The 17,772-nt window shown below is 29.3% G+C and overlaps 1 protein-coding gene across 3 annotated transcripts in view; it reads left to right on the top strand.

Annotated features, from left to right (window-relative positions):
* The first annotated feature begins 973 nt into the window (after positions 1-973).
* The window catches only part of LOC111675074 (ADP-ribosylation factor-like protein 4A), a 39,259-nt gene continuing 22,460 nt past the window's right edge, over positions 974-17,772 (top strand). For 2 of the 3 annotated variants that reach the window (XR_006941408.1, XM_023435788.2), the window contains exons 1-3: positions 974-1,289; positions 1,421-1,638; positions 1,725-1,827. Coding sequence is in view for 2 of the 3 variants with exons in the window: in XM_023435788.2 (XP_023291556.2) it covers positions 1,236-1,289; positions 1,421-1,638; positions 1,725-1,827 (375 nt within the window). In the remaining variant the exon portion in view is untranslated. The remainder of the gene's footprint in view (positions 1,290-1,420; positions 1,639-1,724; positions 1,828-17,772) is intronic. The other variant, XM_046954813.1, reaches the window with a different exon arrangement.

Below are 17,772 nucleotides of genomic sequence, written 5' to 3'. Positions count from 1 at the left end.
AAAAAAAAAAAAAAAAAAAAAAAAAAAATACAATTATCGACAAAATTTTAATATATTGGAAATCATGAATGAACAGTTAATGTAAAATATAATATTTAAGTATCTATATTTTTATTCTAAATGTAATTCTAGTAAATTTCTACATTTCCGTCTAATTGTTCATATGAAACACAATTACCAAGTGTAAACGGTTTAGATTTTAATTAAGATTGAAATCTACTAGATTTCGATGCAGTGTAAATGACGTATTACTTACTCATTTAAGAATTAAAATATTAAATTAATGTAAAATTTAAGTTTAAATTCCAAAATGTTGCTATAAATACTATTAAAGGTATTTTCAGACTACAACACTGAGTATTAATACATTTCAAATAAATATTTTAGACATACATTTTATCAATTCTTACTTTTATAAATTCTTAATTTTTTTGTTTATTTTTAATTTATTTCATTTTCCTGTTTATTTTTTCACAAGGAAATTGTTTCTAACGTTTCTTTGTTTTAAATACAACTATGATACATATGAAAAATAATAAATTTTTAAAATTTTTCAAAAACTTAAAAATACGGCCGGTGTCATAAGAATCTGAAGTGTTTTTTGTCATAATCAATAAAATTGTATTTAGACTACGAAATTGTATTATACTACATGATTTTTTGACAAGTCTGAAAATACCATATAATTTATTTATTATATCAAACGTATTAAGTGTAAACGAATAACATAATATCATTTATGTGTACATTGGCTATTATTTGTTAACAAAATAGGTATTTTAAAACATTTAACGATGTGGCAGCACTACCAATTACCAGTTACTTTTTTATTGAAAAGAAAATAACCAAGTATTCGTAAATCTATCACATCTATTTTATAAAGTATCCCAATCTTTATTAGAAATATTTCAATTTTAAATAAAAAATAGTTTTAAATTATAAAATATTTACAGTGTTATCGATTTAAGTTATTGAAAAATGAAAATACATTCGCGTTATTAATATAATGTATAATTTTATATATTAGAGTATAAATATTAATAATTCTACTAATCATATATGGATTGGAGTGTTTGTATATGTGTTTGCTATCTTTATTGCTACTACAATTCTAATTGTAAAAATTGTTAAACAAAATTGTTGGTTGTAGATTTTTAGCATCAAAATGGGCAACTGTTTAAAGTAATAAAATATTTATGTTGATCCTTTAAATATTTGTACTCTTTGGGTGTAAAATGGGTACAACAATGGGAAAAAATGGCCATTTCCTGGATGCCCTACCATCGCAGGTAAAGTAAACGTTTGATTACATATAATGCACATACATATTGAACTAATATGAAATACATTATTATAATGCAAATTTTATTTATGTTATAGTGTAAAAATTAAGTTTACATTAAAGAATTTTTTTGTATAGGGCACATTACATGTTGTAATGTTGGGTCTTGATTCGGCTGGAAAAACTACTGCTTTGTACAGACTAAAATTTGACCAATATTTGAATACTGTTCCCACAATTGGTTTTAACTGTGAAAAAGTACAAGGCATGGTTGGTAAAGCTAAAGGAGTGCAATTTCTAGTATGGGACGTGGGAGGACAAGAAAAACTGAGACCTTTGTGGAGAAGTTATACACGGTAAAATTTATTACTTTCAACAAATATTTTTGTTCTAATATATTTATGTATTTTAATTTAAATTTACTTTTATGTTTTATATTTAGATGCACGGATGGAATACTGTTTGTGGTAGATTCTGTGGATGTTGAAAGAATGGAAGAAGCAAAAATGGAACTTATGCGCACTGCAAAATGTCCAGATAATCAAGTAAAATTTTAATTTTTTCACTAAAATTTTTATTTTATGAGCAGGGTTATAGATAAGAAGCACAAACAGTGAATTTAAAGATTATTTTTCAACATACAGTATTATTCGAAACCTAAGCAACTTTTTTAGCATTGTATACAAAGTGCTGTAATTTCTATTTTAATTGATTTATTCAAAATTATATAATTAATAATAATATTATGTGTCTACATTATAATAACAACAACAAAAGTTTAATTCCATTTCGCTGTGAGTTACAAGAAAATAGTAACTGAATTAACTCCATAAATAGCTGTTCGAAACTTAACCCGAACTTTTTGATATTCTTATGAAAATCTTTGGTCCTTTTGAGTTCCAAAGACCTTTATGGAATTGATTATTTACTAGTGTAGTTCGCAATTAATCCCAAGCGGATTTTAAGCCATTCGCAGGCTGCAATGTTTTCTAAAACTGCGAGTTTCGACCCAGCGCTTCAGAATGCCGAACAGCATCTCTAAGGGACTTGAGTCGGGAGATTTTGATGGACAATCAAAGAGTTTGGGTCCCATTACTCGATAACTACTCTTAGATCAACTTTGCCAATGGGTTTGGTTCATTATCATGCTGAAAATCGCAATAAAGTAAGTTGTTCTGTTCAATGTACTTAATTCTATGGTTCATTTTGTTGGCCAAAAAAGTCCCAGAAAGTAAAACAATAAAATTTTATTTGCATTTCAACATCAGGACTACCTCTACTCACCAAAAATCTTGCTCATAACCTTAATTGTTTGACCTCCATGTTTTTTAAGCCTTTAATGTACGATCATGTAACCGCATATGAATCCCGCAGTGACATGGCACAGAGTTTACTTAAAGAAATTCGATTTTTTTACAAATTCTGTACAATTTTGGATAGAATATTGAAATAGATTACGCAAGACTAATAAAAAAACAGTTTTATTTATAAACGGGTCCACATTTTCCTTCTTAAATTCAGACAAAGTATGTGAGGCTCAAAGGCTGAAGAAATATTATAACATATCCTTTTAGTAAAGGACCAATAATGAATGGAGAGCAAAAATTTAAGGGTGTAGCCATGATTTTTGAAGAGAAGGGTTAGTCCTGATGTTGAAACACAAACAGAGTTGGATTGTTTTTCTTCTTGGGACGTTTTTCGCCAACAAAATGAATTATATGATTGATAACAACGAACAGAACAACTTATTTTTTCGCGATTTTCAGCATGATAATGAACCAAAACTTTTGGAAAAGTTGATCTAAGAGTAGTTATCGAGTAATGCGACCCAAATTATTTGATTGTCCATCAAAATCTCCCGATTCAAGTCCCTTAAAGATGCTGTTCGGCATTCTGAAACGCTGAGTCGAAACTCGCAGTTTTAGAAAACATTCTAGCTTTCCAATGGCTTAAAATCCGTTTGGGATTAATTACGAACTACACTAGTAAATAATCTATTCCATAAAGGTGTTTGGAACTCAAAAGGACCAACGATTTTCATAAAAACATCAAAAAGTTGCTTAAGTTTCCAAAAGCTATTTATGGAGTAAATTCAGTTATTATTTTCTTGTAACTCACAGCGAAATGGAATTAAACTTTTGTTGTTATTATAATATAGACACATAATGTGATTATTATCAATTATATAATTTTGAATAAATCAATTAAAATAAAAAATATAGCACTTTGTATACAATGACAAAAAAAGTTGCTTAGGTTTCGAACGATACTGTACATAATGCATCGAAAAAGAAAAAGCTTTTTTATAGTCCCAGTAAACAGGTAGGGCTTTTTGGCATATGGAGTTTAAAACGGATTATTTTTCCTTTATTAATAGTTTAACCTTCCAAAACGATCTTGTGTTTGTATATTCCGAGTAAAAATCATGGATATTTTTTTAGTTTAATGAAAACTTTATGAACAACCTCAGCGACATATATGTTTGACAATTTTACAACAATAGAAATTAACTATTTAAAACAAAATAATTAAATTATAGGCACAAAATTATTTTACAATTATAATTATAATTAATACATAATTAATACAATTACAAAGAGTAAAAAAAATAGAGACTACTAAACAAATTTTGAAAATTATTTTACAATTATAATTATAATTAATACATAATTAATACAATTACAAAGAGTAAAAAAAATAGAGACTACTAAACAAATTTTGAAAATTCCAGAATATTCCAATAAGGTTTTCAATTTCATAAATCGGTTTGCAGTTTTAGAATATTGTTAAAATGTAAATGAAGCAAGAAAAGAAAAACAGAAAATACAAATTGATTACGATTAATAACATTAAAACCAAAAAAAAAAAATACATCAATTATATAAACATACATTCAGCGCTATGAGAAAACACAGTAGAAATATATTTTTCTTAGGATAGTAAGAACATTTTTTGAGAATAGTCGAATGAGTTTCTTAAAATAAAAACATTAGTTTATTATTACCTTCATCAACAGGGTACATGCATATAAGTTTGTCATTCCGTTTGTAATTCCTACAATATAATTTCCCGACCTCATAAAGTATATGTATTCTGGATCTTTATAGGCAGAGAGCAATAATCCGAGACAATCCCTAAAAACAAAATACTTTGTATTTTAAAAAGATGTATCTGTGGATGCATTTGGTTTCATTTCGCTGTGTATTTTGTTTCGTATATTTGGATGTCAGTTGTTATTGCATTATGTATTTTGTTTTTTTTTGTGGATTTTGTTCGTATATTTGGATACAGGTTGACTTTATTGCGATTTGTATTTTTATTTTGTTTTTTTTTTGTGTATTTCATTTTGCAGTTTGGATGTCTGTTAGTTTCATTGCATTGTGTATTTTTTGTATTTCGTTTTGTATGTTTGGATGTCTGTGGGTTTCATTTTATTTCGATTAGATTTGTTGTTGTTTCTTTTGTTTTGCTATTGGTATAATAATAATATAGTCAGAGAAATAAAAAATATAAATTTTAGAAAATTTTTATTTTTTAATACCCTATGGTGAAGGGTATATAAGATTCGGCATACGAATATAGATAGCACTCTTACTTGCTTAACCCATTCGTTCCCACTGTACTCGCTCATAAAAAACATAACGGTAAATTTTAAATAATTTTTTTGTCAACAGAGTTTTTAAATTTTTCGATTTTTCGCACCTTTCATTGCAATTTTATGTCAAACTCTTTCATTTTGAGTTTAATGGATTAGAATTTTACTGAAAAATAAAGTAAACAAATCAGCCTATAAGGATTTTTTTAAAAAATAATTAAAAATTTGTTTTTAAGTTTATTTTTATAAGCTTAAATTCCATTGTACCCAAGTTTCTTAGTTCGTATTGCTCGTTGGCAATACGATCTTTTATAAAAGGAATTATTAATTTTGGATACCATATTCTGCGAACTTCTTGTCGATATACTTAAAGTGAACTTATTAAACAACAGTCATGTACTTCTAGATTTTATTATATTTTAAAAGTAATCATACACTGTAGTTTAATGAAATCAAAAAAGTTAAATTTTAAAAAGTCATTTTTTATTATTGATTTTTATTTTAGCCATATTTGTTTAAAGTGAATGGTGAAAAATAAAAATGCCAAATATTCAAATATGTCAAGTCTCCTCATCACACTCATTAATATTTGTATACATGTGTAAGTTTTTATACCCTTCACCTTCGTGAGAAGGGTATATATAAGTTTGTCATTCCGTCTATAATATAATTTTCCGACCCTATAAAGTATATGTATTCTGGATCCTTATAGATAACGGAGTCGATTAAGCCATGTCCGTCTGTCTGTTGAGATCAGTCTGTAGAGGTCCCGAGATATCGGCGGGATCTGAATCTTCAATAATTCAGTTAGACATGCTTTCGAGAAAATCGCTATTTAAAATCAGCAAAGTAGGTCTATAAATAACGGAGATATGAGCAAAAATCCGAGACAAAAATTTCATCAAAAAAGCCACATATTTTTCATGCTTTGTTAAAAAAGCAACAACAACACTGTGAATTGGATAAATATGTTCATGTGCGTGTGGAGATGTATTTGGTTTTATTCAGCTGTGTATTTTTTTGTATGTTTGGATGCTGTTCTGTTCTCACGAAGGTGAAGGGTATAACAAGAACATGGAGATAATATGTTGGTTATACAGCTCATATTTGTTTGAGGGTGGTAATACAGTTTGACGGTGGTATTACAGTTCAACGGTTAATATTTCTTTCTGATACACTTTATATTTGTTTGTGTGTGCAGAGATACAAAATAAATAAAAACTGTTTTTTAAAACATACTTGGTGAAGGGTATATAAGATTCGGCACAGCCAAATATAGAAATATTACTTGTGTGTAAATAAAAAAAACAAACAATACATACAAGAATAAATAAAATGCTTTACATGAACGTAAGTAATAAATTAAAGAATATTTAGTACTCTGGAAAAAACTCAGACATGTAAGGATATATCATTTTAATAAAGTGAGTAGAAGTACCATTGGTCCCAATAGAATCCGAATACACTTTATTTAAAGCCACTTTCAGAATATTAAATGTTACTAAATCAACATCCTGAACTTCATCTTAGCCTGAAGAATTAACAATTAAGAATAAGACATATTTGAACATAAGGAACTAAACGTAACTGATTTCGAGGTGTCAAATAAGTTGTAATTAAAATCACAACAATAATTATATTGGAGTACTTAGAGAGAAGCAGAAAATTTTTAGACTCGAAGGTTTCATTATGACCGGAAGGTAAATACACAACACCATACACAATCTTTAAGCTACCGATGGAAACTTTTAAAAATAAAGACTCGCAAGAGCCAACTACACAAGTTTTTAAAACAACTTTAAATTTTATACATATATTATACTCGTACTAATGCGATCATTTCTACAGGAAGTAAAATCTTGAACATGCACAAAACGATAAGAAATAAGAGGTTTCAGAAATTGCAAAGACATCATCTTTTGAATTGTTCTCTGTTGAGACCATTTGAACACATCAAACTTTGAAGATTTAGCGGATTGTCTTCTATTTTTACAATTCAAATGAGCAACTACTACTACATCATTTATAGAAGGTAACCGAATATTTTCTACATGAGTACTATGTATTAATCAGTGCACAGTGGGGCAGAATGGAAATTTTTTGGAAATCTGGCATTTCTAAACGGCTGATCCGATCGGGACAAAATTGGCGTGAGCGTAGCTAAGGAGAATTCGAGTTTAGGTTTTGAAGATGAACCCCGCAGATGCCCCAGGGACGGAGCTGTGGCGGCTCAAAGTAGGGTACCTGCGACATGTAAAATTTTTAAACTCGTGCCATTTTTTTGTTTTTCACCCAAATACCGGGCGTAATTTTGGATCAAATGGACTCAATTTGTTAGTTAGACAACAAAATTTCCAATAATATACAAAAAATTTTAGATCAATATCATTTACAGATCAAAAAATATACGTTTTTTAATTTAAAAATTCAAAAAATTTTAGATTTTTACCGTTTTTTTGCCAAAAATGTGTCTTAACTCTTTTATTAATAAAATAAAATTTTCTTTAAGAACATATAACAATTTTATAGTTTTCTAAAAGGTATCTTTACGCAGAATGCTTTGTCGTAAAAAACTTGTCCTATTTTTTGAAAATGTTGCCACTGCGTCCTTCCGAATATGTCCTATTTTTTATCAAAACTTCAACTTTGGGCGACATGTTCTAAAATCCCAAAGCTGGGATCAGAAAACTGAAAGCAGTTTTGGAAACCTCAATATGTTTTCTATTTACTCCAAAAGTATTTTCCCAGCCCTGAAAGAAATGTGGACCCTATGGGCAAAAATGTAAAAAATCCCATTTTTGGGATTTTCATTCCAATTTTTGGGAATTGCGGGATGCCCTTTTCAATTTTTTTTGCATTTTCTTATTTGAAATGACAAATTTAACAAGCGTTGAAGATTTCATTGAGTTTTGTTCATAAATAAAGATTTTGTCATATATTACATATTTGTTAAATTACTAAAACTATGATTTATATCAAAATTTTAATAGGGTCGCAGATAGCTACAACAATTTAGTCCATATTTATCCCTTAATATCTTTTTTTAGTTAGATATGGAAATTCTCGACCGTTTACAAAAAATTTCAAGCCAATATCTCAATTACATTCAAAAATATGTTCATTATGTCCTTTAATTTCATCTTTTTCATATTTTAGTATTAAGTATGACAGAACATACATTTGGTGTTGAATAAAATATTTGGAACATTTTTAAAAATTATTTAGTTAATTATTTTATTAAAGACTATAACATTGTATAAACAATAAAAAAATATAATTTTATTATGAGCCACGCACAACAACACCTAAATCACCCCACACAAACCACCTTTCCCGCCCACCGAAATATAAAAGATTCCTCGCTTCCTGGGCTTCTTCTGTTAACTCTCCAAGTGGAAGAATATTCGATTCAATTATTATTTGACCATGACACAATACCTTGTGTACTGTTGGTGTTAGTTCTCTCCATGGATACAGAGATACAAGTAATTTAGAAATTTCAGATGTATATTCTCCAAATCGATTTCCATTAATTTTATGTTTACTATTCAGTGCCATTAAAATAGTGTTAACTCTTCGACGCAACTCCTTGTCGATTCCAGTTATTTTTGAAGTAATTTCAAAATCACGAAAAAACCTTCTCGCCGTATTACCGTCATTTGTACTACCGCAACTTGGAAGTGGTTTGTCGATGTTTAATTTAGTAAGATTCTCTGGCACACTTCTATATTTGAGGTCGTATGCTATGTGTAAAAAGTAATCCAAAAATCGTATTCTGGCATGTGCTGATAAACCGTCACATCCCCACTTACACATTAAGACATCACAGTTATGAATTTTTTTTAGTTGGTCTTCTGAAAAGTCTGACACAATTCTTGATGCTGTGTTTTCGAGCAAAGATTATATATCAATACAAGCTTCCACATCATTAACAGCAATAGGTGATGGTATGATAATTTGTTTTTTTCCTGGATCGCCTTGTATGTTGGTAATATATTGTGTCCTTTTTCATGCAGAGCTTTCCTTAATATTTGGTACTTATTTCGACTGAGACCCAGTTCCAACATAAGCGCTATTGCTTCCTCTTCAGTAAAATTTGATTGTGATGTTGGAGTTGGTATACTTTCCACAATTCGCTTAAGTCGTTTTGGTGATGCATTAGGAAGAATAGTTGCAATATGTACGGCATCCATAGGTTGGTTTTCCTTTTTCAGCATTTCGTTAAATGTATCAGATATTTCCTCATTTGAGATTGAAAAAAGTTTTTGTGTGACCCTCTTTTTTTTGACCTTGAACAAAAGTCTTCGTATGACTTGCAAGACGCTCCTGCTGATGTGTTGTAAGTCGAGATTTCCGTAGTAGTTTCCATCCAACAACAAAATTTTAATCGAAATTTCTTTTGATTTCCATCCACAGACTTACTTTTTACATCAAAAAGTTTTAAAAAGTTTTCAATTTTTGATATGCCTGTTTTGTCTACTTTTCTACAATATGTAGTTTTTATATAATTTGAAATGTCTTCAATTCTTTCTGGCCCTTTTGAAGATACACTCCATAAAACGGAACACAACTCTTCGTACTTTAATGTAATCTTCATTGTAGATTTATTAAATATGGTACTTAAAATCTGAGAATTGGTATATATTCTTGTCATTTCCGATACAGGTATTCCAAAGTAAAAAATTACGAACTGTTCACCTAGTAACATTTAGGACTATATTACTATAACCTGTAATTCAGTCATTGATATTTCTTATTAGTGAATGAATCGAAATTATAATTACCTGTATATTTTTACCTACATGATCATAAACGAAACAGAACGAAATGATCTGTCGAAAAAATTTAGGTAAAAAATAGTTATAAATTTCTGAAAATTTAAGCATAATGTTCTGTCATATTTAATACTAAAATATGAAAAATATGAAATTAAAGGATACAGGTTTAAATGAACATATTTTTGAATGTTATTGAGATATTGGCTTGAAATTTTTTGTAAAGGGTCGAGAATTTTCATATCTAACTAAAAAAAGATATTAAGGGATAAATATGGACTAAATTGTTGTAGCTATCTGCGACCCTATTAAAATTTTGATATAAATCATAGTTTTAGAAATTTAACAAATATGTAATATATGACAAAATCTTTATTTATGAACAAAACTCAATGAAATCTTCAACGCTTGTTAAATTTGTCATTTCAAATAAGAAAATGCAAAAAAAAAATTGAAAAGGTCAAAGGGCATCCCGCAATTCCCAAAAATAGGAATGAAAATCCCAAAAATGAGATTTTTTACATTTTTGACCATAGGGTCCACATTTCTTTCAAGGCTGGGAAAATACTTTTGGAGTAAATAGAAAACATATTGAGGTTTCCAAAACTGCTTTCAGTTTTCTGATCCCAGCTTTGGGATTTTAGAACATGTCGCCCAAAGTTGAAGTTTTGATAAAAAATAGGTCATATTCGGAAGGACGCAGTGGCAACATTTTCAAAAAATAGGACAAGTTTTTTACGCCAAAGCGTTCTGCGTAAAGATACCTTTTAGAAAACTATAAAATTGTTATATGTTCTTAAAGAAAATTTTATTTTATTAATAAAAGAGTTAAGACACATTTTGGGTAAAAAAACGGCAAAAATCTAATTTTTTTGAATTTTTAAATTAAAATCGTATATTTTTGGATCTGTAAAAGATATTGATCTGAAATTTTTTGTGTATTATTGGAAATTTTTTTGTCTAACTAACAAGAAAAAACTAAGTCCATTTGGTCTAAAATTACGCCCGGTATTCAAAAAAGGCGGACCAAGGTATGGTAAATTTTGTATCACTAAATTTTTAAATGCCTATAACTCGGATATTATAAGAGATAAGTAGTATGTCCAAGCATGTTTTTTCAAGATCTCGTCGAGCGCTTTTAGAAAATATAAAAATCTTTGTATTTGAGTGAAAAAAATGGCACGAGTTTAAAAATTTTACATGTCGTAGGTACCCTACTTTGAGCCGCCACAGCTTCGTCCCTGGGGCATCTGCGGGGTTCATTTTCAAAACCTAAACTCGAATACTCGGCTACGCTCACGCCAAATTTTGTCCCGATCGGATCAGCCGATTAGAAATGCCAGATTTATTTCCAAAAAATTTCCATTCTGCCGCACTGTGCAGTGGACCAGTGTTATCAGAAAACATCAAAGTAAAAAATAAGTACATTTTAAAAGTATTCACATTAGTTAGTTTGAAAGAAGGATGTACATATATGCATTAAATCCGAAGAAATACTCCTAGGCCTCTTTCGGCGTTCCTTAACCAGTGTCACAGGTGGTAATCGGTTTGCCAGACTAGAACACTAACCACTAACCTACAGGAGGCCACATTCACATTAACTAACTGAAAGCCAGCCTTAAGTAAACTTGAGATCAAAAAGATAACAATTAAAATTATTAATATATTTATATATAAATATACATACATATCTACAATCATAAAAAGAAGAAATTAGAAAAAAGAAAAACTCAACATCAAAGTGTTGTTATTTGAAACATATGAATAATCAACAAAAATCAATAAATATTTTTTGTATGATATGTTCATAAATATAAAATACTGTTTATTCAACCGTATTTAGAAAAGCAGCGCATTCAGTAAAGTTGTAAATTACTTCTTCACCATCTGTAAGCTTTAATTTAGGCTCAACCTTGTTTAGTATTTTGTGTTTTGAATTGAGTTATTTTTAAGACGAAGCCGAAGACATATTTCTTAAATGCAAGCTGACCAGCATAGCTTTACGGTAGTGTATGTAACAAAGATGATTTATGTCACTATGGGAAACACTTATTTCATAATTACCACAAATTTTAATGGCAGTACTAATTAAATCATCTAATCCTTTAGGCAAGCCAATTACAACAACATCCGATCGATTTAAACGCTTATGAAGTACATATATTGTTTATATTCTCAAATACGTCAATTTGAAACATTTGGATTTTAATATTTACATATAGTAAACCATTAATTTAGTCGAAATAAGTGCAATTTTTAATTACAAAACCAAAACTAATTTTTATTTAATGAAAATAAAAGAGACCAGCTGTCAAAATAACACTCAGGTATGGTATGATTTTTTAAGTTTTAATATTTAGCCCTTAGCTTTTTATTTAGTATTTTCTGGTAAATTTAGATGAAATATCGGCCTAATGCTGCCTTTAGCGTTTCTTTGTTTGGTCCCAAAAATTTTTAATGACATTATAATCCGGGGAGTGTGAAGAGTGATCCAGCAGGTTTGGTGTGTTTTGTTGCAACCAGTCCTTCGCCAAACGGGAGGTATGCTTGGGATCATTGTCTTGCTGGAAGATCCAATGTGTAAAAAAATTTAATGATAATTAAATTATTTACACAATTTAATTATCATTAATTTTTTTATATTAGTCCTTTTATATAAGCAATGAATACAAGTTGAAATAAAAAATTCGAGCGGTAATTGCAAATGCACCAATCGAAGATCATGATCAATAACATATTTTTGAAGCTTTCGCCTTAAACCGAGTGGCGAAGCCGAGAAAAGCTTCAAATCCCTAGGCAGGTCATTCCACATCCTCGACATTGTAATCTGAAATGAATTATTATATATATATTTGAATATATATATATATATATATATATATATATATATATATATATTATATATATATATTATATATATATATATATATATATATATATATATATATATATATATATATATATATATATATATATATATATATAAAACGAAGGCACTGTTCTTACTCACAGGGACACACTGCGGTAATTCTGATATGAACATATCTGGTCAAGGAAGGAAAATTCAGTGGTACCTTTCATCCATCATTATTCAACCCAGCACATGTCTCATTCATACGCCACATTCATAAGAGAAAAACATAGGACACATTTATTATAGGTAGACGAGTGGGTGAGGTATCTGTGGGGTATCTGTTGTTTCAGCAACAGCACCGAACTTATCCGGAAATATTGACTATTATCATGCATCAGTCTTTCAACCAACACTTACTCTCCCCGCGAATTTGGGTTTAAACCACAGTCACAGCGTGGATCCCAAAGGAACCTCAACCAACTGACCAGCCTGGACATAGACCTGTGGACAACTGGCTACTCGTAGTTGCAGATTATGTGGTCTTCTGGTCTGACCTCTTTCAATCTATGCAAGGACTAAGCCAAACAGTACACTGTAACCAATTTTTCAGTCCCGGCCAGACTGTAGGCATTGGCTTCACCAACGTTCATGCTCCCGGGGGGAAGTGTAATAATTTCTAAGTGTAGTAATTTCTGTAATATAATTTTCCAGAAATTTAATACGAGCCAAATTCTGTCTACCAAATTTTATGTGGATCGACCCATAATTGATACTACCCCCCCATATAAGGTCCCCTTCAGAAAATTACTTTGACGCTTATAACTGGCCTAAAACTACGATTATGTAGATGGAATTTCACATAAGTAAGTTTCATTTCAGTCAAACTAAGTTTGATGGTGGGTATATAAGATTCGGCAGAGCCGAATATAACACTCTTATTTGTGAATTTTTATTTTGTGGTGAGAGTTAGTTATGAAGGAAGCTTTTTTATCTTCAACATTAAAAATTATTGTTCTGTTACAAGTATATTTTTTATAATAGAAAATCTAAAATTTTAGTGGGTGTTGACTCACTTATGGTGCTCAGTGTATGTTCAATGATATTCCCTTGCCATAAAATATAACCAGTTTCCATAAATATCAAAACTTCACTATTTTTAACTAAAATCGATACAATTACTTAGTAAGCTTTAGGCTTTTTATTACAATACTAACATAATTTTGATTAATAAGCTATAATTTTGAGTCGAAAGAGAGACAGAAGCAAACAATAGAGGCTAGGCCGCAGAAAAATTATACAAATACGTCATGTTCAAGGTAACGGCTAAAAGAAAATTGTTGAAATAATGATTTGGTGCATGAAAATTTTACAAAATTTTTGAACCAGAAAATATCAAGAAAAATAAGAAATAACAGCTTTTTTTGAGCAAGAAATATGGAGTCATGTAAAAAAATTGTGCTTTTGAGGACACAATAGTGAGAAGTATAATAATGGAATATTTACAGTCCAATCTTCAGTTGATCTAAAATAGAGTTCGTGTTTCAAACAATAAAAAAAAAACCCAATACCATTATGTATCCGCCATCATATTCAATAATATTAACGTCAATGTACAGTTATACTGATCATTCAGAATTAAATTAATTCACTTTTTTATATCTGACCACCACTGTTGCTAGATTTGAAGATTTAATATCCTTTAGACGATTTTCATTGTCAAAAATAGTCTGTTGACGATTATACTCCTAATTTTCTATTTTATCTTTTATTTAAAAGAAAATCGAAACATATTTAAAATATTCTATGAATAAAATTCACAAATGTTAATAAAATTCTCAATAAATATATTTAAAAAAATCAATATGTAAAAAATATGGCACAAAAAATGACCCAAAAGATAAAAAGGGTTCATTATTATAGAAAATAAAAAGGTGCCTTTTATGTGTTCTTACTTAACAATCTTCATAACATAATTTGAAGTTTCTAAGTTCAATATTATATAATATTCAAAAAGTACCCCTTGGAAACGAAAAAAATACCAAAATGTTCGCTTTTATATGTTCTCACCTAATTCAGACTCTACATACTGAATTTAATATTTCTAGGTTCAATATTATAGAAAATTCAAAAATTACCTTTGGTGTGTTCTCGTCTAAACCTGAGTATATAGAATTCTTAATTTCATGTTTCTAAGTGTATTATTATAGAAAACTCAAAAAGTACCTTTTAAAAAACCAAAAATAATCAACAAGTTCCTTTTTATGGGTTCTCATCTATTTCCGAATCTACATACTTAATTTCATGTTACTAGGTTCAATATTCTGTTTGAACATGAATAAAAAATCTAAATTTTTGATAAAATTTTCAGAGGTTGTTTCGAATTTTTGCTAGTATCTCCGTTATTTACGGAAAGATTTTACTGATTTTAAATAGCTCTCTTCCGCCTAATAGAATTATTTAAGATTTGGATCTCGTCGATATTTAAGGGGCCTCTAAAAACTGATTTCAACAAACATGCAGACAGACAGAAGGACATGGCTTAATCGACTACGCTATCTATAAGGATCCAGAATATAATACTCTATAGGGTCGGAATATTATATTATATTAAATACAAACAAATGACCAAATTTTATGTAGGGTAATTCCGCAGACATTTCGACCTCTTCAAATTTTGATACCTTTCGATTTAATTATAACTCGAAACTTGCATTCTACTCTAAATTGCGGTTTATTTGGATTAGATCCTTATCTCATTCGGTTCATGGGTGTCTAAAGTAGGGCATCTCGGGTAATTTTGTTCAAAATTAGAAATGTTGATGACTGAATAAGTTTGGAACTGGTTATCCGATTTTAACAAATGATGTTTCGTTTGACTGGTCTTGGATTACACGTTTTTACATTTCATTAAAATTACAAGTCCTAGCGCAAGGACAATATAGTGGAAAATGTCCTTTATCTTTGAATTTCTTAAAAAAGTGTATTTTGTTTTTCTTAATTTTTTTATGGCAAATAGGCAAAATTATTGTTATTGCTGTTTAAAAAAGTGGGATCTCAATGGGTTTGGAAGTTATAGGAGTTTTTATTTAGCAAAATTTAAAATTTCAATAGAAAATGAGTGAGTTAACAAATTTATGGTAAAACTAGAACAGAACAAGTTAGAGTGCTATATTCGGCTGTGCCGAATCTTATATACCCTTCACCATAGTGTATTTTAAACATAATTGATCTTACAGTCTAGTTAATAAAAACATTAAAAAAATTTGAGTCGATTTAAGCCGAATGTTTCGGCGGCGGCTCAAGCAACTAAATATAGTTCGGCGGCGGCTAAGCTCCGACTCGAAGCCGGTCGACTTCGACCTCTGATTCATTGCTGGTAAACATTGACGAGTCGTAGATTTTGTTTTTGTTTATCGTAAAAAAATTGTTTTAAAAAGCACTTGGAAAAAATTTGTGTTAGTTTTAAATTTCAAAGTTATATTATTCGCATAAAAATTATTGTATTGTATATAATTGAAAACGTTTTAAATACTTTTTTTATTCATTAAAAAATATATTTGCGAAACAAAAGGGAAAATTATTTTATTTTAACAAAAAATGCAAATCATATTTTTTTGCTGTGTATTTTTTGTATGTTTGGATTCCAAGCATACAAAAAAATACACAGCTGAATAAAACCAAATACATCTACACACACACGTGTACATCTTTTTCTATGTACAGTGTTTTTGTTGCTTTTTTAACATTTTTTTGATGAAATTTTCAGAGGTTGTCTCGGATTTTTGCTCATATCTTATTTACCGACCGATTTTGCTGATTTTAAATAGCGATCTTCTCGAAAGCATGTCTAATAGAATTATTGAAGATTCGGATCTCGCCGATATCTGGGGTCCTCTAAAAACTGATTTCAACAGACGGACAGACGGACATGGCTTAATCGACTCCGCTATCTATAAGGATCAATAATATATATACTTTATAGGGTCGGAAAATTATATTATAGAAATTACAAACGGAATGACAAACTTATATATACCCTTCTCACGAAGGTGAAGGGTATAATAAATAAAGGTTTTAATGCCGAAAGAAGTAAGAATTACTACAGGCCATCAAATTAATGTTATAAATATGATGGTGAATAAAGTATGATTTTTTTCTATTATCAGCAGTTTTGGAGTTATAGTCATTTTTCGTTCATTTAAGATATGTTTTTCATACCTCAATATTATTTTGAACTACAAACGTCATTGTGATAATTGTTAATTTAACCTTTAATAAGGAACACATAAAATTATTTAATTATACTTGTCGCGCCAGAGTTGTTCTCTGACCCATAGTGCGATCTTTTGTTATGTAAATTTTTAAATTAAATTGGAGGCTACAATTAATTCTTAGTGGATATAATTGTTCAATTCACAATCGATGTTGTAGCGTTGTATGTTAGCAGCTGCTAGAATAGTCATAAGAATGTTGACGGTACTTTCTATACAAAAGCTCTTTACAACTGCTACGACAATTTTTCATATGTTTTTCTAATGCTGTTGTGAATATACAATAAAATACGTTATAAAGACAGAGGTGCAGTATTAAGTACTAAACATCAAAAAGACTAAATTTTTATTAAACTGTTGGCTTCTTTGTCGAATTTGAAGGGATTAATCGTTTAAAAAAATTGGAATGTTATATTCAATACAATTTTGCACTATTTTGACTATTTTTAACTTCAACTATGTAAATTGTAATATTTTTCACTAATCCTAAAATGTCATATACGGGTTTGATACGTTTTAAAAAGGTTTATCCTTTATGATTTTGAATTTTAAGAGAAAAATCTTTAAAACAAATATGGAAAGTTTTATTCAAAGCAATTTTAAGCTTTGACTACTATGAACTGCAGCTAGACCCATGAATTTTGTAATATTCTGCAAAAATCTAAAAGTGGGAAATTCAAGGTTGGACTTTTAAAACTTTAAGAAAGGAATGATAAAGGTTTCCTTTTTTTCATTCCTTTTAAAGCACATCGAAATATTGTTTCGATCGGGAAGAACTGAAAATTTCCAAAAACGATATAGAATTAATTATTATTTTAATTACTGCATAGTTTTGTTGGTCCTATTTAAAGCTATTGTCCGAAAATCATCCTTATGTTTATATTTACATCGATATACAATTTGGTATAAATCATATAACTGAGTTGGTATTATTATCCTCTTTGTGAAAATATCATATGAAGGACAGAACCAACAAATTATATCGATTATGTAGG

Source organism: Lucilia cuprina, chromosome X (assembly GCF_022045245.1).
Source record: "Lucilia cuprina isolate Lc7/37 chromosome X, ASM2204524v1, whole genome shotgun sequence".
Lineage (NCBI taxonomy): Eukaryota > Metazoa > Arthropoda > Insecta > Diptera > Calliphoridae > Lucilia > Lucilia cuprina.
This window is presented reverse-complemented; position numbering and strand designations above follow the sequence as displayed.